The sequence below is a fragment of the Oncorhynchus kisutch genome, linkage group LG20 (genome assembly GCF_002021735.2).
Source record: "Oncorhynchus kisutch isolate 150728-3 linkage group LG20, Okis_V2, whole genome shotgun sequence".
In the NCBI taxonomy this organism is placed as follows: domain Eukaryota; kingdom Metazoa; phylum Chordata; class Actinopteri; order Salmoniformes; family Salmonidae; genus Oncorhynchus; species Oncorhynchus kisutch.
In genome coordinates, this window is record NC_034193.2 from 45,633,569 (window position 1) to 45,659,910 (window position 26,342).

General features: G+C 45.9%; 1 protein-coding gene across 2 annotated transcripts in view; it reads right to left on the reverse strand.

Annotated features, from left to right (window-relative positions):
• Window positions 1-25,812, reverse strand: part of ntn1a (netrin 1a) — a 90,731-nt gene extending 64,919 nt beyond the window's left edge. For both annotated transcript variants that reach the window (XM_020454640.2, XM_031798859.1), the window contains exons 1-2: window positions 25,545-25,812; window positions 24,202-25,267 (exon numbers count right to left, since the gene is read on the reverse strand). In XM_020454640.2, the coding sequence (XP_020310229.1) occupies window positions 24,202-25,216 (1,015 nt within the window). In that variant the 5' untranslated portion in view covers window positions 25,217-25,267; window positions 25,545-25,812. The remainder of the gene's footprint in view (window positions 1-24,201; window positions 25,268-25,544) is intronic.
• Between the last annotated feature and the right edge of the window lie 530 nt (window positions 25,813-26,342).

The following is a 26,342-nucleotide window of genomic DNA, read 5'->3' on the forward strand; positions in this document are numbered from 1 at the left end:
TCCTGAAGGGAACGGGGGCCCCCATTGGAAATAGATTTCCACTAGAGACCCAGACACCCTTCTCTCTTGGGCCCCTTGACGCAGTATCCTCTCATAAAACTAATATTAGCAGTAATGACGCCATTTCCTTATCGCCCTCATAATTAGGGCCCATTTGTTGGCTTTGTCATGTTCCAGTGCTAGATAGAACTTTTGTTATTAGAAGCAGGAAGGGACCTATACAGGAACCTAATGGCCTTTTCAGATGGGGATGGGGGACTCATATGAATGACTCACACCGCTGCACACAAACACAGTCTCTCTCTTTCTCACATACACAGCAGTGGCGATGTGAGAAGAGGAAGCTATTTAAAGCTCTTACTGGTAACTTGCTGAGTCAAGAGCCCAGCAGCTCTCTCTATAAAGGGCCCATAACGGACCATCAGGGCTGAGTAAGCAGGGGCTCACTGCACTACCCTTCTCTTCCCGGCTGGAAACCAAGCCTAATTAAAATCGATGGAGGCAACAACGAGAGGGAAGGGGTTAATGGGGAAGGGGGAGTGTCAGGCTGACAAGGATGTGGAGCTTATTCTTACCGGCTGGTTCTCTCTCTGTTTCTTCTTACTGGCTGGTTCTCTCTCTGTTTCTCTCTCTTGACTTGCTTTCCCTCTCTTTCTTAATAACGTGTGTGCTTGCGGGGGATGAGATGAGAGAGATATGGGCTCCTCTCCCCGACCTCCTATCTGTCTTGTGAGACCTAATGGGTGATGGATTAACCCATGGATCACCCCTGGCAAATTGAGATGACCTCGCAAACTTTCCCCGGGAGCCTTCCCAGCAGTACGCATTCCATCCCACACACACTGGTCTCAAACGCACACTGGTCTCAAACACACCCAAACACACGCACTCCCGCAAATACACATACTTGCAAACACTCCCGCAAACACACGTTCATCTTCTCTTTCTCTCATCTCTTGCGCACACACACACGCACACACACACACACACACACACACACACACACACACACACACACACACACACACACACACACACACACACACACACACACACTGAATAGTATGGTCCGGTTGCACAGTATGTCCAAGGTGAAACCCAGTCTGCTGCTATGTTATTATATAAGAGTCACAGTGATTGATGTCAATCTCTCTCCATCTTCATACCTGCTTTATTTACCATAGAACTAGAACAAATAGACTTGTAACGTCTCTAGAAAACAAGGATAGAAATTGGAAGTCTGACAGTCATGCATTTATTATTTTTAGTCCTATCACAACCTGACCGTGAGACCTCTGCTGCCTAAACACACACACACACACACACCACTCTTTGTGACCTGCGTCCATGGTGATACAGTGATTCAATCCAATGCTTGTGGCCACCCACCGTCCAACCTCCCTGTTCCTGGCATATATGGGAAAGACAAAGATAAATCACCTTCACCCACTTTACTCATCCTACACCAACTCCAGGGATACATTATTTTTGGCCATCGCATGTTTGACTAACTGTCACTGTTTGACTGTCTCGTTTGATCTGACCGCAGGTGTTCTGCTTTACTCGGCCTGTGCCCAGACGTTTTCCCTAACCACAGATCTAGGATCAGATTACCCCGGCTCAAATGCTAACTTGAACTTTCAGAAGGATGAAAAATATATCCGTTAGGGACAACTTTAAACTGCTCCAAGATTTGCAATCCCCTCAGACGTCAGCAGCAGTACCGGAGGGAGACAGAGGGGGGCGCTCTGTCCAACACGTCCTACACTGCAGGGGGATTTGGTACATGTAATAACTTCATGCACACATTAATCATATATAACTATAGACTGGACCCCGCTTTGGGTCCAATGTGCTCATTCTCACTCTAGGTGGTCCTGTCGACGAGTGCAGGGGGACTCGAGCCAGCTGCGTTGCTACACCAAGGGTCTCACCTTGAACCACTCATCGAAGCACACACACACACATTTTGCTCTGTGTCTGCGTTTTATTGCTGCTGTTGTTGCTGTAACAGTCCAACGCTCTAGAATAAAAGGAGTTGATGTGAGTTGTAATTGGCCTTGCCAAGTTTCCCGTTTTCAATGTTCACAGACTTGGATACTGTAGTGTCGCTAGAAGAACACGGGGCTTTAGTGCTTGTTGGTGCTCAGTGCATTGCCTTCCCCAATAGGCTAGAACATACAGATACACTAGGACTCTGACCCAGAGAAATAACTATACACTTCAAGCCTTTTACTGACCTCTACCTTATGTACTGTCATATAATACACAGCATGAACCACAGGGTACTGAATTAGCTGACCAGTGAAGACTCAATACCTCTCTCTCTTTCTCTAGTCCTCTCTCCCTCCTCTCTCTCTTTCTCTAGTCCTCTCTCCCTCCTCTCTCTCTCTTTCTCTAGTCCTCTCTCCCTCCTCTCTCTCTTTCTCTAGTCCTCTCTCCCTCCTCTCTCTCTTTCTCTAGTCCTCTCTCCCTACTCTCTCTCTTTCTCTAGTCCTCTCTCCCTCCTCTCTCTCTTTCTCTAGTCCTCTCTCCCTCCTCTCTCTCTTTCTCTAGTCCTCTCTCTCTCTCTCTAGTCCTCTCTCTAGTCCTCTCTCTAGTCCTCTCTCTCTCTCTAGTCCGCTCTCCCTCCTCTCTCTCTCTTTCTCCTCTCTCTCTTTCTCTAGTCCTCTCTCCCTCCTCTCTCTCTCTTTCTCTAGTCCTCTCTCCCCTCTCTCTAATTGTTGTATATTTGCCTTGGCTCCTAACACTTGCCCACAGCCCGGTAACCACCTGGTAACCACCACACAGAGGTGCTGAGGTCATCATGTGTGATCCTCCACAGTACCCCTGGCCTCAGGAGCAGGTCACACACACTGCTGAATGGAGCTACTACGACAAACACACACACACACACACACACACCCATGTATTTGTCTACCCTGTTTACTGCTCTCTTTACGACTTCTGTTAAAAATCCAGTGACACTTTAAAGAGCTAGACAACTCAGCCCTGTCTATGACTGTAATGAATCAGAAACAGTTCAACAAGGGCCTGTTGCCACACAGGGAGAAAACCTGATGACTTCACAGTTCACAGAAATGCCCGAAATAAGCACTTGAAGGTCGGGTAAAGTACACAATTATGAGGAGGTTGAGGGTTAAGGAAAGACATACAGTTAAACACTGCTAAGTAATGGAACGTGATAGGGATGGGAAACGGGGAGATGCCGCAGGGGGAAGCTCATCCTGGATGGGGCGATGTCGCAGGGGGAAGCTCATCCTGGATGGGGCGATGTCGCAGGGGGAAGCTCATCCTGGATGGGGCGATGCCGCAGGGGGAAGCTCATCCTGGATGGGGCGATGCCGCAGGGGGAAGCTCATCCTGGATGGGACGATGCCGCAGGGGGAAGCTCATCCTGGATGGGGCGATGCCGCAGGGGGAAGCTCATCCTGGATGGGGCGACCGTAGAACAGCAGCAGCAGATCTCTCCAGTCCACATACTTCTTTCTGGAGCCATTAAAGGAACATGTCTGGGTACTGTTGAGGCTCTGTGATGTCTGTGGGTTTTGTCTGTCTACTCCCTGGAGGTGCATGGTATCTGGCACTACAGCCGGGCCTCTGCAGTACATCTCACACAGGCTCTGAAGTACATCTCACATGGGCTCTGAAGTACATCTCACATGGGCTCTGAAGTACATCTCACACGGGCTCTGCAGTACATCTCACACGGGCTCTGAAGTACATCTCACACGGGCTCTGAAGTACATCTCACATGGGCTCTGCAGTACATCTCACACGGGCTCTGAAGTACATCTCACACGGGCTCTGCAGTACATCTCACATGGGCTCTGCAGTACATCTCACACGGGCTCTGAAGTACATCTCACATGGGCTCTGCAGTACATCTCACATGGGCTCTGCAGTACATCTCACATGGGCTCTGCAGTACATCTCACATTGGCTCTGAAGTACATCTCACATGGGCTCTGCCGTACAGCAATGCCAGTGTTTCAACAACCTGGGACTTGGAAAATAGGATATCGTGATTTATGAATTGAATTGGTTGTTAAGATACAGCTCTTTTGGAATAGTCTGCACATTGTTGCCATTCTTTGGGGTAAAGCGCAACAACATAATATCAAACCAAAGAGCGTTATAATGTACTAGTTAATTGCTGTTTGATCGTGCAGATGGTGTGCTCATTCTGTGGTCAGAGTGTCATTGATAAACAAAGAGTGATTCAGCCCCGTGTGACTGGGTACTGAAACATTACACTGTCTAACGTGTGAATAACACATTGATGTCGTCTGGCGTTGGCTTTAATTGCTCCTAATCGTCTGTTGGCTGCCCAGTCTACCAAACCACCCAAACTTTCCATTAAATATCTCTCCCTCCGTCTCTCCATCCCTCTTTCTCTCATCCCACCCCATCTTGTTCCAAAACCAAAATCTCTGAAACACCGCCCTCTATCAGGACAAGCTCTCTCTGTTTCATCTCCCTCTTGTTCGCTCTCGCTCTCATCCCTCCACACGTTCTCACTCGGTCCTTCCCTCGCTCACTCGTCCCTCCCTCCCTCGTCCCTCCCTCCCTCATCCCTCCATCTCACTCCAAAACCACTGCTCTGAAACACCGCCCGGCACAGAGACACATAGCTTTCACTACGACATCAACGGCCCTCCATTAATTCATTAGCTGAACTCGCCCAGAGGGCCAGGGAATTGCTAGAAACAACCCTCCTACAATACATCTCTGTACTGTAAACAGCTGTTGGCAGATGAGATGAGTGAGACAGGTACCGACAAGGACACATCCAAACAGCTAAACGCGGCTGTCTGGAGCGGGTTGTGTGTTCAGTGCCAAAGGTGGGAGGTGTTGAGTGAAGCGATGTTGGGTGTGAATGGACAGTCTGAGTCAGGTAGACAGACAGCCTGAGGAGCACTGAGCACTGACACTCAAATCAATTCAAGTGTGATTTGTCAAACGCACCGAATACAACAGATGTAGACTTTACCCGGAAACGCTCGTTTATGAGCCCTTAACCAACAAGGCAGAAAAAAAAATAATAATAATAATAAAGTTGAAAAATAAAATAGTAACACGTGGAATAAAATAAAGTACACAAGAATGGCGCTATATACAGGGAGTACCAGATCACTATGCAGAGGTATTTGAGGTAGATATGTACATGAAGGCAGGGTAAAGTGACTGGGCATCAGGATAGATAATAATAAGGTATTTGAGGTAGATATGTACATGAAGGCAGGGTAAAGTGACTGGGCATCAGGATAGATAATAATAAGGTATTTGAGGTAGATATGTACATGAAGGCAGGGTAAAGTGACTGGGCATCAGGATAGATAATAATAAGGTATTTGAGGTAGATATGTACATGAAGGCAGGGTAAAGTGACTGGGCATCAGGATAGATAATAATAAGAGTAAAACAAAGAACAGTGGCAGCAGCAAATGATGAGTGTAAAAGTGTGTGTTAGTGTTGTGTCGTTGTGTGTGTGTGTGTGTGTGTTTGAATGTGTGTGGGTTTTGTGTGAGAGTGTCAATGTAGTGTGTGTGAGTGAATGAGTATGTATGTGGTTTATATAATCTAGTGAGTGGGTATATGGTGTGTATATAAAGTCTAGTGAGTGTGTATATGGTGTGTATATAAAGTGTAGTGAGTGTGTATATGGTGTGTATATAAAGTGTAGTGAGTGTGTATATGGTGTGTATATAAAGTCTAGTGAGTGTGTATATGGTGTGTATATAAAGTGTAGTGAGTGTGCGTAGGGTCAGTGCAAAATAGAGTCAGTGCATATAGTTTGGGTACCATTAATTGACTATTTAGCATTCTGGCTATTTAGCGGTCTAATGATCAGGCCTACCACCGTAGTGTCGTCAGCAAATTTGATGATGGTGTTGGAGTTGTGTGTGGCCACGCAGTTGTGTTTGAACAGGGAGTATAGGAGGGGACTAAGCACACACACATGTGTTGAGGGTCAGTGTGGCGGAGGTGTTGTTGCCTACCCTCACCACCTGAGGCCGGCCCATCAGGAAGTCCAGGATCCAGTTGTAGAAGGAGGTGTTTAGTCCCAGGGTCCCTAGCTAGGTGATGAGCTTTGAGGAGACTATGGTGTTGAACGCTGAGCTGTAGTTAATGAACACCATTCTTACATAGTTATTTCCTCTCTTGTCCAGGTGGGAGAGGACAGTGTGATGTGCAATCGCGATTTCGTCATCTGCGGATCTGCTGGGGCTTTATGCGAATTGGAATGGGTCCAGGGTATCTGGAATGATGGTGTTGATGTGTGTCAATACCAGCCTTTCAAAGCACTTCATAATTACAGATGTAAGTGCTATCTATCGCCCTGATAGTCATTTAGGAAGGTTACCATGGAGCTCTTGGGAACAAGGACAATGGTGGTCATCTTGAAACATGTTGGGATTACAGACTGGGACTAGTATAGATTGAAAATGTCTGTGAAGACACTTGGCAGCTGGTCTGCGCATACTTTGAGAACGCGCTCTGGTATCGCGTCTTATGATTGTCAACCCGTTTAAACGTTTTGCTCACATCGGCCACAGAGAGCGAGATCACACAGTCATCCGTAAAAACAGAGGCTTTCATGCACGGCACAGTGTTACACTCCTCAAAGTGAAAATAAAAACCATTTAGCTAGTTTAGGAGTTCTGCATCACTGGGCAACTCCATGGCTGGGTTTACTTTGTAATCCATTATCACCTGCAAGCCCTGCCACATACGACGAGTGTCGGAGCTGGTGTATTAGGATTCTACCTTCCTCCTATATTGTCCTTTCGCATGTTTGATGTCTCGCCGGAGGTCGCAGCGGGCTTTCTTGTATGCATCCATGTTCATGTCCCGTTCCTTGAAAGCGGTAGCTCTAGCCTGTAGCCCAGCGCGGATATTTCCTGTTATCCATGGTTTGGATACATTATTATAGTCACTTTGGGGATGACATCCTCTATGCACTTATTGATGAAGCCAGTGACTGTAAACTCAATGCTATCGGATGAATCCTGGAACATATCCCGGTCTAGCAAAACAGTCTAATAGCCTCGCGTCTGCTTCATCCGACCACTTCCACATTGAGTGTATCACTGGTACTTCCTGTTTGAGCTTTTGTTTGTAAACAAAAAGCAGGAGAATGGAATCGTGGTCAGATTTGCAGAAGGGAGGACGAGGGAGGGCCTTGTATGCATTTCTGTGGGTAGAATAAAAGTGGTCTAGAATTTAAGCGCCCCTAGAGGCACAGGAGACGTGTTGGTAGAAGTGAGGTAGGATGGTTTTAAGTCTCCCCGTGTTAAAGTCTCCGCCCACCGGTTTCTGGTTTGTTTATGGCCCCATACAGTTCATTGAGTGCCAGAGTAGTGTTGGCTTGGGGAGGGATGTAGGCAGCCCTGACAATTACGTCTGAGAACTCTCTTGGTAGATACAATGGTCTGCAGCTTACCGTGAGTTATTCTATAGCAGGTGAACAAAAGCTTGATATTTCCTTCACACTTGAACCAGCACAGCAGTTTTTATTTATGAAAATAAACACACTCCACCTCCTTTCGACTTCCCCCGAAGCCGCTGGACGATCCTGCTACTGCATAGAGAATCCACTGCGTACTACGTGCACAGCGTCATCATCCAGCCACGTTTCAGTAAGATGTGTAATACTGCAGCTTTTCAAATCTCTCTGATAAGCGACTCTCGAATGAAGCTCATCCACCTTATTATCGAGTGACCGGACATTTGCCAATAGAACGGAGGGGAGCGCCGTTCGGTGTTCTCTTCGCCTCACTTTCACCAGGACCCCACCTCGTCTCCCGCGTCTACGCCTGCAGCGTTTTGGTATGCCGTACTCACTTAGACTCACTTAGTGTTGAGTCGCTCAACACTCTCAGGCCAATAGGGAGAGAGAAGAGAAGAAGAAACAGAAGAGAAGGCCTTGCTGGTTAACGCAAAGTCCCGTCATCCTCCGACCCAATTAGCTCCAGCTGTTGTGAGAGTGCTGAATGAGAAAGCGTGGGAGTCTGCTTCACATTAAGATGGTGCTGTTTTAACGCACCCAAATGATCAGAGCAGAAACACGTGTCCCATGCCGACCAACCGCCAACCCGTTCTGGTGGCCGTGAGGGGATGACATCACACACGGTGATGGCAGACCATGCAATAAACCAGTGACAGTGGACGAACTTACTACCGATGAGTGGAAGCAAACACAGAGCCAAGGTGGTAATGCAATATTCTCCTTCCACACAATGATATGGCTTCCCACCAAACCACCTCTCTAAACAGGTTCAAGGTTCAGTCTCTAGGAGAGTAAAAGCAGAAACGTGTACTCAAGCAAGCTACACACACACCATCGGTGGTATCTGGGTTGCATTATGCATTTAACCCTAACCCACAAAACAAAACAAAAAGCCAGAGGAAGCCTGAAATTCCACAAAAAGCTTTGACTGAATGCATTTTTGCTATTCTGTCAATCAAACACGTCCCACAAGCCCTCAGTGTTATGGCATGAGCGTTGCCGAAGGTTACGGAATGTATTGTAGCAACAATGTGTTTCCACAGGAGATGGTATAGATTTCCCATACTGTAATCATAGTACGTGATGTAGAGATTGCATGTGATGTAGAGATTCTCTCCCTCTTTAATTTACTTACTTTATTGTCCCCGAGGGGGAAAATTTTGTTGCAGTATCATGTACATGTTTAAAATGGTGTTTTCACGCACAAACATGGTGTTTTCACGCACAAATGACTGTTTTCTGTGTTACCAGCCCCGGCATCTATTCTCCTCATTTGACATTCTCCTCCATATATAAGGTGTTACCATTTGGAATACCCTTCCAAAATCTGTTATCTGGGTAAAGCTGGAATTCCGTCAAAGCGAAATTGCGTCTTAAAACAGCCCTTTCACTTTACATTATCCTGCTCAAAATTCTCCTTTTAAAAGACGTCCGGACAAAATAGACTTCAAGATTTTCAGTTTGTCAAGATAACAATAGAATATCATTCTTAATATGTCTAACTTTCACTAGGTTTCGTGAGTAGAGTTATTGCAGTTCATATGAGCGCAGTCTTTGGGAAGTTAACCAGAATTGTCTCTGTGTGAGTCGTCAAAAAACGATAGTTCCTCATCTTGTTGTCAAAGAAAGCGAGAAAGAGACGGAGAGATCCAACACAGGGGGCTCTGACTAGCACAGATTGACCTGCTCGTGTGTTGACCTTGCTGGGGGAAGATGGCCCAGGGGGCTCTGACTAGCACAGATTGACCTGCTCGTGTGTTGACCTTGCTGGGGGAAGATGGCCCAGGGGGCTCTGACTAGCACAGATTGACCTGCTCGTGTGTTGACCTTGCTGGGGGAAGATGGCCCAGGGGGCTCTGACTAGCACAGATTGACCTGCTCGTGTGTTGACCTTGCTGGGGGAAGATGGCCCAGGGGGCTCTGACTAGCACAGATTGACCTGCTCGTGTGTTTTCCTTGCTGGGGGAAGATGGCCCAGGGGGCTCTGACTAGCACAGATTGACCTGCTCGTGTGTTGACCTTGCTGGGGGAAGATGGCCCAGGGGGCTCTGACTAGCACAGATTGACCTGCTCGTGTGTTGTCCTTGCTGGGGGAAGATGGCCCAGGGGGCTCTGACTAGCACAGATTGACCTGCTCGTGTGTTGTCCTTGCTGGGGGAAGATGGCCCAGGGGGCTCTGACTAGCACAGATTGACCTGCTCGTGTGTTGACCTTGCTGGGGGAAGATGGCCCAGGGGGCTCTGACTAGCACAGATTGACCTGCTCGTGTGTTTTCCTTGCTGGGGGAAGATGGCCCAGGGGGCTCTGACTAGCACAGATTGACCTGCTCGTGTGTTGACCTTGCTGGGGGAAGATGGCCCAGGGGGCTCTGACTAGCACAGATTGACCTGCTCGTGTGTTGTCCTTGCTGGGGGAAGATGGCCCAGGGGGCTCTGACTAGCACAGATTGACCTGCTCGTGTGTTGTCCTTGCTGGGGGAAGATGGCCCAGGGGGCTCTGACTAGCACAGATTGACCTGCTCGTGTGTTGACCTTGCTGGGGGAAGATGGCCCAGGGGGCTCTGACTAGCACAGATTGACCTGCTCGTGTGTTTTCCTTGCTGGGGGAAGATGGCCCAGGGGGCTCTGACTAGCACAGATTGACCTGCTCGTGTGTTTTCCTTGCTGGGGGAAGATGGCCCAGGGGGCTCTGACTAGCACAGATTGACCTGCTCGTGTGTTGTCCTTGCTGGGGGAAGATGGCCCAGGGGGCTCTGACTAGCACAGATTGACCTGCTCGTGTGTTGACCTTGCTGGGGGAAGATGGCCCAGGGGGCTCTGACTAGCACAGATTGACCTGCTCGTGTGTTGTCCTTGCTGGGGGAAGATGGCCCAGGGGGCTCTGACTAGCACAGATTGACCTGCTCGTGTGTTGTCCTTGCTGGGGGAAGATGGCCCAGGGGGCTCTGACTAGCACAGATTGACCTGCTCGTGTGTTGACCTTGCTGGGGGAAGATGGCCCAGGGGGCTCTGACTAGCACAGATTGACCTGCTCGTGTGTTGTCCTTGCTGGGGGAAGATGGCCCAGGGGGCTCTGACTAGCACAGATTGACCTGCTCGTGTGTTGTCCTTGCTGGGGGAAGATGGCCCAGGGGGCTCTGACTAGCACAGATTGACCTGCTCGTGTGTTGTCCTTGCTGGGGGAAGATGGCCCAGGGGGGGTCCCTGTCTTTGGGGATATTTTTACTATGTATTTTTTTTTGTATGTACAGTCCATACATTCAAGGTCCTACAGTACGACCGTCCTGGACAGCTGTACATGTGGCCCTTACAATACAGTGAAGTATGGATCCTCTAAAGGTCCAAGAAAACATCAAGTTTCAATGCGACTGTCTTTGGTACCAATGTAAAATGCCATTATGATCTTATTGTCAAAGTGACTGACGCGGCACAGTTAGCTACTGTATGGAATCCCTTACATGCTAAAAAACAACAATGTGCTGTCTCTCACAGCATCTTTCTGTGAGGAACACTGTCCTGGTGGAAAGTGATGAGATAATTGTCAAACTGATTTAGTGGATTACTGTAACTCATCTGGGACTGATACTGTCACAGACCACGGAATTAATTTTGTCTAAAGACTACGATGATCAAAAGAGATGCCTCAAACTCAAAGCAATCTGTATCAACCCCCTTTGCAATCTGTATCAACCCCCTTTGCAATCTGTATCAACCCCCTTTGCAATCTGTATCAACCCCCTTTGCAATCTGTATCAACCCCCTTTGCAATCTGTATCAACCCCCTTTGCAATCTGTATCAACCCCCTTTGCAATCTGTATCAACCCTCTTTGCAATCTGTATCAACCCCCTTTGCAATCTGTATCAACCCCCTTTGCAATCTGTATCAACCCCCTTTGCAATCTGTATCAACCCCCTTTGCAATCTGTATCAACCCCCTTTGCAATCTGTATCAACCCTCTTTGCAATCTGTATCAACCCTCTTTGCAATCTGTATCAACCCCCTTTACAATCTGTATAAACCCCCTTTGCAATCTATATAATTTGAGGAAAATGCTACCAAATTTCTATCAGCACATTGACTGTAGTACTCGTGCTGCTGAAACACTAGACCACTGCTACTCCAACTTCCAGATGCCTTCAAGGCCCCCCCCCCCCCTTCGGCAAATCAGAACATGACTCCATTTTGCTCATCCCTTCCTATAGACAGAAACTCAAACAGGAAGTACCTGTGCTAAGGCTATTCAACGCTGGTCTGACCAATCGGAATCCATGCTTCAAGATGGTTTTGATCATGCAGACATAGACATGTTCCGGGTAGCCTCTGAGAATAACATTGACGTATACACTGACACGGTGACTGAGTTCATCAGGAAGTGTATAGCGGATGTTGTTCCCACCGTGATTATTAAAACCTACCCAAATCAGAAACCGTGGATAGATTGCAGAATTTGTTTCAAAACTGAAAGCGCGAACCCTCACATTTAACCATTGCAAGGTGACTGGGAATATGGTTGAATACAAACAGTGTAGTTATTCCCTACGTAAGGCAATCAAACAGGTAAAACGTCAGTACAGAGACAGAGTCGCAATTCAACGGCTCAGACATGAGACATATGTGGAAGGGTCTACAGACAATCACGGATTACAAAGAGAAAAGCAGCCACGTTGCGGACAATGACATCTTGCTCCCGGAAAAGGTAAACACCTTCTTCGCCCGCTTTGAGGATAACACAGTGCCAATGCTACGGCCCGCTCCCAAGGACTGTGGACTCTCGTTCTCCGTGGCCGATGTGGGTAAGACATTTAAACGTGTTAACCCTCGCAAGGCTGCTGGACCAGATGGCATCCCTAGCCACGTCCTCAGAGCATGCACAGACCAGCTGGCTGGAGTGTTTACGGACATATTCAATCTCGCTCTATCCCAGTCTGCTGTTCCCACTTGCTTCAAGATGGCCACCATTGTTCCTGTACCCAAGAAGGCAGAGGTAACTGAACTAAATGTCTATCCCCTTGTAGCACTCACTTCTGTCATCATGAAGTGCTTTCAAAGGCTAGTTGAGGATCATATCACCTCCACCTTATCTGACACAGTAGACCCACTTCTATTTGCATACCGCCCCAATAGATCCACAGATGATGCAATAGCCATCACACTGCACACTGCCCTATCCCATCTGGACAAGAGGAATACCTATGCAAGAATGCTGTTCATTGACTACGGCTCAGCCTTCAACACCCTAGTACCCTCCAAGCTCATCATTAAGCCGGGGCCCTGGGTCTGAACCCCGCCCTGTGCAACTGCGTCTTGGACTTCCTGACAGGCCACCCCCAGGTGGTGAAGGTAGGAAACAACACCTCCACTTCACTGATCCTCAACACAGGGGCCCCACAAGGGTGCGTGCTCAGCCCCCTCCTGTACCCCCTGTTCACCCATGACTGTGTGGCCACGTGTGCCTCCAACTTAATCATCAAGTTTGCAGACGACATAACAGTTGTAGGCCTGATTACCAAAAATGACGAGAGCCTACAGGGAGGAGGTGAGGGCCCTGGAGGAGTAGTGCCAGAAAAATTACCTCTCCCTCAACGTCATCAAAATGAAGGAGATGAACGTGGAATTCAGGAAACAGCAGAGAGAGCACATCCCTATACACATCATCGGGACCGCAGTGGAGAAGGTGAAAATCTTCAAGTTCCTCGACATACACATCACCGACGATCTGAAATGGTCCACCCACACAGACAGTGTGATGAAGAAGGCGCAACAGCTTCTCTTTAACCTCAGGAGGCTGAAGAAATTATTCTTGGCCCCTAAGATCCTCACAAAATTTTACAGATGCACAATTGAGAGAATCCTGTCGGGCTGCATCACCGCCTGGTACGGCAACTGCACTGCCCGCAACCGCAGGGCTCTCCAGAGGGTGGTGTGGTTTGCCCAATGCATCACCGGGGGGCACACAACCTGCTCTCCAGGACACCTACAGCACCCGATGTCACAGGACGGCCAAAGAGATCGTCAAGGACATCAACCACCCGAGCCACGGCCTGTTCACCCCACTACCATCCAGAAGGCGAGGTCAGTACAGGTGCATCAAAGCTGGGGACGACAGACTGAAAAACAGGCGCTATCTCAAGGCCATCAGACTGTTAAATAGCCATCACTAGCCGGCTACCAGCCGGTTAGTCAACCCTGCACCTCAGAGACTGCTGCCCTATATACAGTGCCTTGCGAAAGTATTCGGCCCCCTTGAACTTTGCGACCTTTTGCCACATTTCAGGCTTCAAACAAAGATATAAAACTGTATTTTTTTGTGAAGAATCAACAACAAGTGGGACACAATCATGAAGTGGAACGACATTTATTTGATATTTCAAACTTTTTTAACAAATCAAAAACTGAAAAATTGGGCGTGCAAAATTATTCAGCCCCTTTACTTTCAGTGCAGCAAACTCTCTCCAGAAGTTCAGTGAGGATCTCTGAATGATCCAATGTTGACCTAAATGACTAATGATGATAAATACAATCCACCTGTGTGTAATCAAGTCTCCGTATAAATGCACCTGCACTGTGATAGTCTCAGAGGTCCGTTAAAAGCGCAGAGAGCATCATGAAGAACAAGGAACACACCAGGCAGGTCCGAGATACTGTTGTGAAGAAGTTTAAAGCCGGATTTGGATACAAAAAGATTACACACAGGTTGTTGCCAAAAATAACTTTTTGGCAACAATGCAAAACGTTATGTTTGGCGTAAAAGCAACACAGCTCATCACCCTGAACACACCATCCCCACTGTCAAACATGGTGGTGGCAGCATCATGGTTTGGGCCTGCTTTTCTTCAGCAGGGACAGGGAAGATGGTTAAAATTGATGGGAAGATGGATGGAGCCAAATACAGGACCATTCTGGAAGAAAACCTGATGGAGTCTGCAAAAGACCTGAGACTGGGACGGAGATTTGTCTTCCAACAAGACAATGATCCAAAACATAAAGCAAAATCTACAATGGAATGGTTCAAAAATAAACATATCCAGGTGTTAGAATGGCCAAGTCAAAGTCCAGACCTGAATCCAATCGAGAATCTGTGGAAAGAACTGAAAACTGCTGTTCACAAATGCTCTCCATCCAACCTCACTGAGCTCGAGCTGTTTTGCAAGGAGGAATGGGAAAAAATACCAGTCACTCGATGTGCAAAACTGATAGAGACATACCCCAAGTGACTTACAGCTGTAATCGCAGCAAAAGGTGGCGCTACAAAGTATTAACTTAAGGGGGCTGAATCATTTTGCACGCCCAATTTTTCAGTTTTTGATTTGTTAAAAAAGTTTGAAATATCCAATAAATGTCGTTCCCCTTCATGATTGTGTCCCACTTGTTGTTGATTCTTCACAAAAAAATACAGTTTTATATCTTTATGTTTGAAGCCTGAAATGTGGCAAAAGGTCGCAAAGTTCAAGGGGGCCGAATACTTTCGCAAGGCACTGTACATAGACATGGAATCACTGGTCACTTTAATAATAGAACAATAGCCACATTAATAATGTTTACATACTGTTTTACTCATTTCATATGTATATACTCTATTCTACTCTATTCTATTTCACTCCAACATTGCTCGTTCTAACATGAACATATTTCTTAACTCCATTTTTTTACTTTAGATTTGTGTGTATTGTTGTGAATTGTTAGATACTACTGCACTGTTGGAGCTAGGAACACGAGCATTCTGCTACACCCGCAAAAACATATGCTAAATATGTGCATGAGACCAATACGATTTGATTAGATATCAATCCCCTTTGCAATCGATATCAAACCCCTTTACAGGAGAATTCAAAAACTAAACAAAAAGATCACCCTTCATTTAGTTCCCCCCCCCCTCTCTCTCACTGGCACACACATTAACTCAGGCCACCACTGCAGCAGCATTTTGCATAGAGCCAGTAATGTCATATTTCAACACATTCTCCCACTAGCTACGTGTGGCACCCAGCAGGGTTCAGAGTAGTAGTGGATGGTAACACACTACTAGGTTTAAACAAGGTACAGATGGGCCCATACTGCAGCCCTGCCAGCCATCAGGTTGAATTTGCTGTGGCCCCGCTGCGATGGTCTTGGGCACCCTGCTGGAAACAGGCCTGGCCCACCCCTCTTTTCCCGTCTCTGCCACCAATGCAACAGAATCCTTGGTGGCCCCTGGCCAGTACAGACGCAGGAGGGAGGTCTGAGCCTCCTCAGAAACCTAACATGTGGCTTCTCACTGTGGAGGAGGTTTTACAAATTACAGTTGTCTGATTGGCTGTCTGTTTTGGCTGTCTGCTTCTGTGGCTGGTTTCAGTGAGCCCAGAATCAAAGTTACGGTCACAGTTATGCATCTGTGAGTTGGACTGGCTCTGTGTGACGTTGCAGGCACGCATGCCCGTATGTGAGTGCACGCATATGCTAAACTTAAACAGTGGCTGAGCAAGTTGCAAGGCTGTATAGAGCACAGTTAACCAAAAGTAGAAGTCCTTAGAGTGCGTCCAAATCCAGACTCTGAATAAACCATTATGCAATGGTTTAAAAAACAAGTTGTAAAACAGTGATAACACTTTGTAGGAAGGAGGTCCTCGTTGCGTGAGGGAGGTCATTCACCCCTTTGAACTACCGGCACTGGTGTCGCGATTCTTCAGGGGGGGGGGGGGGGATTACGCCACGGTGCAAAGTGCAAACTACTCGGACACTCTTTTCGCACCTCTGTTTCTCACTCCGTTTGTTTGCCAGGCGTTGTCGGGCAGGTGAGTGTCAGGATGGTCAATGCGTTTGGTGGACGGCGGTCGCCCTTTGAAGATGAAGGATACGGCGGTTCATAAAGGATGGCGATCCTTGGTGGCAGCTCAAACATTAACCAAACCACATCACCATGCCTCATCATGGTATCATTGTTAATGAATATTGCTGTTGTATTCAGTTGTAGAGGATCCTACATGAAATGAAAGGTGTGAAAGGACAACACTATACAGTATACTTTCTTGTGAAGGGTTGCTTTGTTTTTTTATTAAATCTGCAGGAGACCATATGAATGTAAATACTAGTCTTACATTTTGACAATCTAACCGACATTCTCTAAATGATTGTCTTCATTGTAGTTCCAAGGTTCTCCATTTCCGAAAATTTGAATTAGTTATTTCAGGTGAGAACGTTTTAATTACTGACATATCATCATGTCAATGTTGATCTTTCTTCCGTCAATGGAACTAGGGAAGATTCTATCAAAAAGACATCTCAGCAAAACACTGTTTCCTCTAAGCAAGTGGTTAGAGCATTTAAGCCCAATTATCTGAAGGGGAGCCAAATCTCAATGTCAATCCACCACCACAGTCATCTTCCCCATGTCAATCAAACTGTTGATTGAAAATAACACCTGGGAGCGTATTTAGGTCTGCAGGTCTGCTCAAATCGGCCAGATGATGTTGCGGTTTGAGGCTGGATAAGTGAAGTTATCTACGGGGGGGGGGATCCATGGAGATTTGGACGGGCTTGAAGCGATGTCTGTGCCAAGTCACTAATATGCTTTCTATGTGCCAACAAAGTTCTAGAGCTGAGAGAAGGGCCCTCCCCTGCCCCGCCCTCTCCACCCACTCTATGAACAAGTAGAAAAACTACCGTGAAGTGGTTCTCAAGAAAAGATAAAGCCTGTTTCATCCAAAGTCTCTCTCTCCCTCTCTCTCTCTCATATTGTGCATGCCTCCAAGCATTCTTCTTAATCTCTCTGAATTATTCAAGACCCCTTCTCTCAACACTTTCAAGCTATGCAACCTGCAGCTAATAGAACAGGACAAACTCAGGCAGATAATGCAGTGGAACAGCATTGCATTTCATTTTCTGTATCTGAAAGACTTTCCTCCTAAAGTGATCATCTTCCTCATCACAATTAGCTGAATTGGCGTCTCCTTCATTCTCCTTCAGATGCTGTAGTGTCACTCTGAGTGGATAGAGTTCTAAAGCAAGAGAATCTAGTTGATTCAATTGAGACACTTGCGTGCTTACTTACAGGTAGTTGAGCATCCTTGCTGACGCCGACCGAATTCAACATGACGAGACAGTCGTGATGAGAGAGTCTATCCATCCAGCCATGTCTGTCAGGCCGAGACTGGTCACACCTGAATTGATATTGAACCCACGATTCTTCCTCCTCCATGCCTCCATTCCTAAATGCATTAGATTACAAAGACGGTCTCCCGCGTGGCCTGTGAGAATCAATATCCCAAATGGACCTGGAAGTGCATGAAGGTCCTCTAAGATTCAGACGAACTAATCAGCAAAGTGCACATCAAGGAGGGAAGGCGACCTGCAACCTGTTTCAATGGGTTTTGTTTTTGTAAGACCAACTGCATTCAAATCACTCCACAAATGCAAAGCTATTTGTAGTGGAATGCCTAGGCCTTTATATATATATATATATATATATATATACTGCTCAAAAAAATAAAGGCAACACTAAAATAACACATCCTAGATCTGAATGAATGAAATATTCTTATTAAATACTTTTTTCTTTACATAGTTGAATGTGCTGACAACAAAATCACACAAAAATAATCAATGGAAATCAAATGTATCAATCCATGGAGCTCTGGATTTGGAGTCACACTCAAAATTAAAGTGGAAAACCACACTACAGGCTGATCCAACTTTGATGTAATGTCCTTAAAACAAGTCAAAATGAGGCTCAGTAGTGTGTGTGGCCTCCACATGCCTGTATGATCTCCCTACAATGCCTGGGTATGCTCCTGATGAGGTGGTGGATGGTCTCCTGAGGGATCTCCTCCCAGACCGGGACTAAAGCATCCGCCAACTCCTGGACAGTCTGTGGTGCAGCGTGGCGTCGGTGGATGGAGCGAGACATGATGTCCCAGATGTGCTCAATTGGATTCAGGTCTTGGGAACGGGCGGGCCAGGGGTCTAAGGATCTCATCTCAGTACCTAATGGCAGTCAAGCTAGCTCTGGCGAGCACATGGAGGGCTGTGCGGCCCCCCAAAGAAATGCCACCCAACACCATGACTGACCCACCGCCAAACCGGTCATGCTGGAGGATGTTGCAGGCAGCAGAACGTTCTCCACGACGTCTCCAGACTGTCATGTCTGTCACATGTGCTCAGTGTGAACCTGCTTTCATCTGTGAAGAGCACAGGGTGCCAGTGGCGAATTTGCCAATCTTGTTGTTCTCTGGCAAATGCCAAATGTCCTGCACGGTGTTGGGCTGTAAGCACAACCCCCACCTGTGGACGTCGGGCCCTCATACCACCCTCATGGAGTCTGTTTCTGACCGTTTGAGCAAACACATGCACATTTGTGGCCTGCTGGAGGTCATTTTGCAGGGCTCTGGCAGTGCTCCTCCTGCTCCTCCTTGCACAAAGGCGGAGGTAGCGGTCCTGCTGCAGGGTTGTTGCCCTCCTACGGCCTCCTCCACGTCTCCTGATGTACTGACCTGTCTCCTGGTAGCGCCTCCATGCTCTGGACACTATGCTGACAGACACAGCAAACCTTCTTGCCACAGCTCGCATTGATGTTCCATCCTGGATGAGCTGCACTACCTGAGCCACTTGTGTGGGTTGTAGACTCCGTCTCATGCTACCACTAGAGTGAAAGCCCTGCCAGCATTCAAAAGTTACCAAAACATCAGCCAGGAAGCATAGGAACTGAGAAGTGGTCTGTGGTCACCACCTGCAGAACCACTCCTTTATTGGGGGTGTCTTGCTAATTCTCTATAATTTCCACCTGTTGTCTATTCCATTTGCACAACAGCATGTGAAATGTATTGTCAATCAGTGTTGCTTCCTAAGTGGACAGTTTGATTTCACAGACGTGTGATTGACTTGGAGTTACATTGTGTTGTTTAAGTGTTCCATTTATTTTTTTGAGCAGTATATATATATGATAACCAATATCCAGGTTCAGTCAACGACAGCAAGTAGCAAGATTCAAGGACTTGGACAACGATCATCATCTGGAGAGAGATCCTGACAGACTAATAGGCTGTACACATTTCTTATTCTCAGCCATTGGCTCTTTGGACCATGACAAAAACAAGTGCCTATCATTATCTCTATAATAAAATAGAAGTACCTATCCCTGTGTTGTGTTTCACACACCGTAGAAAAAGATGCTGGTCTTGATGACGTTTCCTTTCCCCACCTGGCGCTTCCTTTCTCATTTACTATGAATGTCCCCACTCCGTATCACTTTCGAATTCTACTTCGTATCACTTTCGAACACTAGATCAACTCTGTAACTGAGAACCTGTTATGACTGCAGAGGATCCAGAGAGAGCCTTTCAATTTACGGACTGTCAAATAGTGCTGGAAGCTTTCAATATTTCAGCACATCCAACCAAGCAGCTCATAGCAAAGCTTATCGTATAGTACAGCACATCTCGTTCTGACATCACTTCTCTGTTACTGAAGCTTATAGTACACACAGTGTTCTGTCCTAGCCATATCTTTATGCTACAATTACTGATTGCAGTGGAGGCTGCTGAGGGGAGGACGGCTCATAATAATGGCTGGAATGGAGCTAATGGAATGGCATCAAACACATGGAAACAATGTATTTGATACCATTCCCTTTATTCCGCTCCAGCCATTCACACGAGCCCGTCCTCCACATTTAAGGTTCCACCAACCTCCTGTAACTAATTGCTTTTACAGGTGGTAACAGACAACAGCGCTATGCCACACACTACTACCCCAACTCCAACTCCACCTCACCCTCTCAAAAACCCACAGAGGTGTCAGGCAGACTATTCTTCTCCCTGAGGCAGTGTTTGTTTTAGCAGAGGGTGTGCGACCACAGGACCCCTCCGCACCCCGCTCTGCACGCCTTGTCTGACGGAGCAGGCGGCCCGCAGCACAAACAGCGCAGAGGAATGTATTGCTACAGGGTATGTGTGTGTGTGTGTGTGTGTGTGTGTGTGTGTGTGTGTGTGTGTGTGTGTGTGTGTGTGTGTGTGTGTGTGTGTGTGTGTGTGTGTGTGTGTGTGTGTGTGTGTGTGTGTGTGTGTGTGCTGACAGCATGATTGATACAATGAGTGATGCTCCTTTGTGGCCCCATGCGAGACACACCACACACACACATGACACACACACACATGCTGTTCCGGTAAAAAAATAAAGTGTCAAGGATACTGGGGATAGGGGGGAACAATTCATTCTTCATTCATATAGCGGAGTGGTTGTGTCTAAACAAGTCTGTTTGCTTTTCCAGGATGGGAGCCCTGGCGACCCAAGGAGGGAGGCACAGCCTTCCTTTCCTCCTCACAGAAACCACCACTGACAATCACTTATTCATTTGTATTAATTTGTCACTGTGTTTCACCTATTTGATCAACTTAATTTAGTCATTGTCACTCTGTGTTTCTCATCGTTGGCAAACTAGTATAAATCTTGGATTTGACGGCAGGGCTTAGAAATGTAGCCTGTAATATGGAGGACTGTGGTCAGGATATTTTGAGTGGTATATTATCAGATTCAGAGCTCTCTTAATTGAGGTAACACCTCAGTTTTATACATGACTGGGGTGACCTTCTCCAAAGTGTATTCGTAGCCAGTCACCATAGTAAAAGCTTGGATATTTCCACAAGGCTCAAGCCTGTTTATCTGCCACAGAGAACCACTCTGTTGAAATGGAAACAAACAGCAAACAAAACCCTTTTACGTGTCAAAACAGTCAACATGTGCCATGGATGACTGTCAAACAACACAGCCCCACTTTCCGAGGGCCTCCCGGGTGGCGAGGGCCTCCCGGGTGGCGCAGTGGTTAAGGGCGCTGTGCTGCAGCGCCAGCTGTGCCACCAGAGACTCTGGGTTCGTGCCCAGGCTCTGTCGCAACCGGCCGCGACCGGGAGGTCCGTGGGGCGACGCACAATTGGCCCAGCGTCGTCCGGATTAGGGAGGGCTTGGCCGGTAGGGATATCCTTGACTCATTGCGCACCAGCGACTCCTGTGGCGGGCCGGGCGCAGTGCACGCTAACCAAGGTTGGTGTTTCCTCCGACACATTGGTGCGGCTGGCTTCCGGGTTGGATGCGCGCTGTGTTAAGAAGCAGTGCGGCTTGGTTGGGTTGTGTATCGGAGGACGAATGACTTTCAACCTTCGTCTCTCCCGAGCCCGTACGGGAGTTGTAGCGATGAGACAAGATAGTAGCTACTAAACAATTGGATACCACGAAATTAGGGAGAAAAAGATATATATATATATATATAAAAATAGAAATACCAAGACAAAGTTGGAGTTTGAGTCAGTTCACTTTACTGTTGGGTCTCTCAGATGCAATATGGGGTTGAACGAGGAGTCTCCTGTCACTGTAGGGCCATAATTAATGTGTGCCATGAAATCGCAAATCCAATCTAGAGTGGGCTACAGTGACAAATCAAGGTTTATCCACCTTCATCATCATCTTTTCCATCAGCAATATCTCTTGTATTCACATTGCATGCCCTAATAAGTCTTGAACTATTATTATAAATTATTATTATAAATGTTTGGTATACAATGCCAATGAAATACTGCACATTTTCAGAGTTGATATAGAGTACTGACACATCCATTATGCAGCAATGCGGTTGATGAAGTCGTTTAGGTACTACAGTCAGGGAACCACCCCCCACTAGGCCTACCTCTCATCTTAACCTCGATAGCATGCATGTATCGGGCAGTTACTTGGCTTATAAAGGGTGAGATATTTCACAAGGAATCAATTCCCTTCGCTTACATCAACAACCCATATCACAACTTTTAACCACACTCATCATGATAAAATCGTATACAATATCAACAGTCAACAGCCAAGTCAATATCAGACTACAATTTTCCAATAATTCATTCTCCTTTATCTAAACCAGTAGCACTCACATTCTCACCAAGCAGTTACACGCTCCCTCTCTCTCCTCGTCTAAGCATGAATACATACTATCTTTAAGTGGGTCTTAGGCATGTCTGGCAATAAAAGCAACTACCATATCTTTGATTCTGCTGCGGCATTGTCTCCATCTCTATAGCAGCTGATTGAGCCTCGCTGTTGGAAACAGTGTGTTGAAAGGCACGATGTGATAACTTCCTCTATTAGTCTTCATGGGGGCAGACCAGGAAGCATAAATCTAAATGGGCCGGTTCATTGAAGATCGGAGTAGATATGGATTCCGGTTCCTTTTCTTCTTGTAGGCCTAAAGCGTTCACACGAATTAACTATGTCCGATGATATCGGTGAAGACCAGCACATAATACAAAGCGGCTCATATGAATACTAATAATTAGCCTATTAATAATATTTAGAATGATTACAATAGTAATGATAACGTGTTATGGTTGTAATTAATAATGATTGCCTAATAATATCACATGTATTTGATTATTAGGCTTAATAGGTGGATTAACATTTAGCAGATAGTTTCCAATTAAGAAAAAATCATATTGTAATGTTTAAAGAAATTAAAAAAAAAAAAGGCAATTTCTTTTGATATAATAACAACAACAATAACCATTATCATAAAAGTTTCGGGGTGAAATAATGATTTTTTTTTTTAATATACTTTTTTTTTTATATAATAGTTTTATGATACATAAATGAACGTAATTTAGACCTATAATTCACTTTGATTCAAACGTTAATTAAACGGGCAGAGAAGTATGTTCAATTACTGTGGTGGTGCAGTTTAAATGCGCTTGAAATAAATGACAGTGCGTCGCTTTATTGTAGCGATAAAGTTGGAACTGTACATCAGTTTTCCCCATGAGAAACATTTCAACGCAATGATTAGACATTGTGATGTGGCGGTCTTTCTGAAGTGGGTGGTTGTTATAATCCTCCATTTGAGCTATGGCGGTAATGGGCTTTTAGGTTTTCAAATTGAGATGTGACTTTTTATGTGCATGGACGCGCGACATCATTTCATTGAAAGAGTGCATTTTGTGGCGTGCCGAAGAGTGGTTTTGGTTTATCCTTAATTCAGACCTCTTTAACAACCATACAAGCCTTCTTTTTGATAGCCTACATTTTCAAATCACATCAGTATCATGTTTTAATGAAGGCATGGTCTATTAATACAGCGTGGGCTGATCAGACTAAAATTGACATAGCCTAATAAAATGCTTAAAACTATAAAAATGAATTTAGAGACAAAATAATAATAAAAATGATGATGATGATTATTATTATTATTATAACATGTTAATACTAATAAGGATTTTAAATTGTTTTCCAGAACTATATAAACTACAACAAAGGATAGGCCATTTTTCCTCGAGCCTTGGAGTTGGAAACCTAAATTACACAGGTTTTGTAAAACTTGTATGTACTTGTTGGTGCGTAATATGATGTGCTATAATCCCATTTTTAATTCATGACAATACAAATAACTCTTATAGTATTTCGACAACTTTCATCCAGAGAAAATAAGCCTGAATCTTTGTTTTTCAACAGAACTGACAAATGCGCAGTGCCCACCTTAGCAATTAACTCAACCAACCAATACCAACATTACCAAACTTAAAAACAGTCAAATCTCCCATGACTGTACAGACAAGAGTCACCCAATAATACCATTTATGCCAAATGTATTTTCGCTTGTGATACAGGCATTGTGTGGAAAATAAACTGCTGCAGTGCTTTAAAGATAATTTGGATGGTTTTTGGAGATTATACTGTTTTGACTTACCGACACATTCGTTGGCTTCTCTAGCTGTTGCGCGTTGCCACGGCCGATCATAATGGAAAGGCTTGCACCTGTCGCACTCCGGTCCCGCGGTATTATGTTTGCACTCACAAACAAGGTTTCCATCTCTGTCTTTTACGCACCGCGAAGCGTGGCCATTGCATTTGCATCGACCGCCAACTTGCAGATCGGACACCGCATAGAAATAAGAGTCCCGGGCTAGCTCCGAGTCATCCTCGTTCTCATCACCGAAAGTGTGCAATCGGCTGAACGTCACCTTGATATCCGTGGCGGTGACCCAGTCCTGGAGCACCGGCGAGTTGTCGAAGTCGTGCGCCGACGGTCTGCCGTCCAGAGTGCTGAAGGCAATGAGACCGCCGGATAGAGGGTGCATGTCCGTGTGGGAGTCCGTGCATATCGCCTCTTGTTCGTTCTGTTTGGTAATGGTGGCCTTGCTCGGTTTGGTGTACATTTTTCTGCACTGGGCCGAATAGTATTGGAAAGGTACCCAAGATTTGCCGTAGTCCATAGACTTGAAGATAGCCATAGATTCGGGTCGAGGTGAGCAGAACTGCAGGCTTACGTAGGTGACTTCGAATTTCTTGCCCAGTGACAGTGTTATGGTGACGTTTTGGGGGTATTGGATGTAATTTTCCGATTGCCAACATGTGAGATTATGGGGGTTGTTGAGATCCGTTAGATATGTCGGTGGGTGATACTTTTTGGGGTCCGAGGCATCGCAAGTATGGCAGTTCCTATTTCTCTCATCGCCCTTCTCTGTTACCAAGCAGTACCTACCCGGGGTTTTACCACAGGTGCTGGAAGTGCGGACTTCCTTTCCGAAAGCAGAGTTCACAAAATCGGGGATGCATCTCCTCGGGTTACCGTTCTCGTCGTAGCAAGGGTCCGGGGGGGATGTTTGCGCGGCGAACATGCTCACCCCATAGCCACCGAGCACCCCCTCTACCACAAAGGAAATGGTCACGACAGTGACCACGGTATCCAAAATCCTTAGCATTGTATTCCTTGTTCTTCAGTGTCTCGTGCGCTGAAAAACACCAGCCGTTCCCTGAAAAGAGAGATAATAAATAAGACACTTTTGCAAGATGTCCAAAAGAGCACGGCAGATGTAAAGCTATGATTTAAAATAGAAAAGCAACACCTCAATAGATAGAATTTACCATGCACATAGATCGAATATCATTTTCATATAGATTACCATCACATGAAAAGCCTACATCAAATATAATTTGAACCGTTATTAATATGAACACACTATCAGAAGAAATGTACTTATAACATTAGCCTTTCATAATGCACCTATTAAGTGAAATAAATGGGCTTACGAGGTTAAGAAATCTCCACATATGACACTATTCCTCGGAATAATAATTCAGCTAGGCAGAAAAGTCATTCAAATATTTCGGTCGGGTGCCTGTCCTGTCACAAGCGCGATCTGTTGTGTTCTTGTTTGTTTTATTTTGAATCTCCGGGAGCAAAATATCTACACGCGTCTAGATGTAAGAGCCGCTACTCTCGCTCTGTCTGTTTCACTCCCTGTGTGCCCGTCTTTCTCATTCACTCACTCACTCCTTTCCTTCCTCTATCTCTGTCTGCCGCACTGACCGTAGAGAAAGTGAAGGACGATTGGAGCGTCTGCAGAGTTTGAGGTCATCTTGAGGAGTGACACTCCCGCGTAAAAAGAGTGAACAACGACATCCACTGGTAGTTTATCGATAACAAGATAGATACGGCTAATTAAGTGCCACGCGAAGGAACAACAAACTGAACAAGTTTATCTGATTATCACGTAGATTATATCACGTAGATGACATAATCCAAGGCTTCCACATAAAACCGTTTCTATATTGCTAAACGAAATGGAAGCTTATATTTCATCAGGAATATTGACTTTGTCACATTAGCCTTTTATTAGGTTAAAATATATGCTTTTTTAATCTATTTATTATTATTATTATTAGTAGTAGTAGTAGTAGTACTACTATTATTATTGTTATTTCTGGGGTATTATGGTGCATTTGTATTTCATAATTTAGACTGTGAGTTAAGCATATTATACGCATTCCTAATGTTTTTTTCTTCCCATTCGGTAAGCCTATCAGTTTTCTAAAAGTTTAAATAAT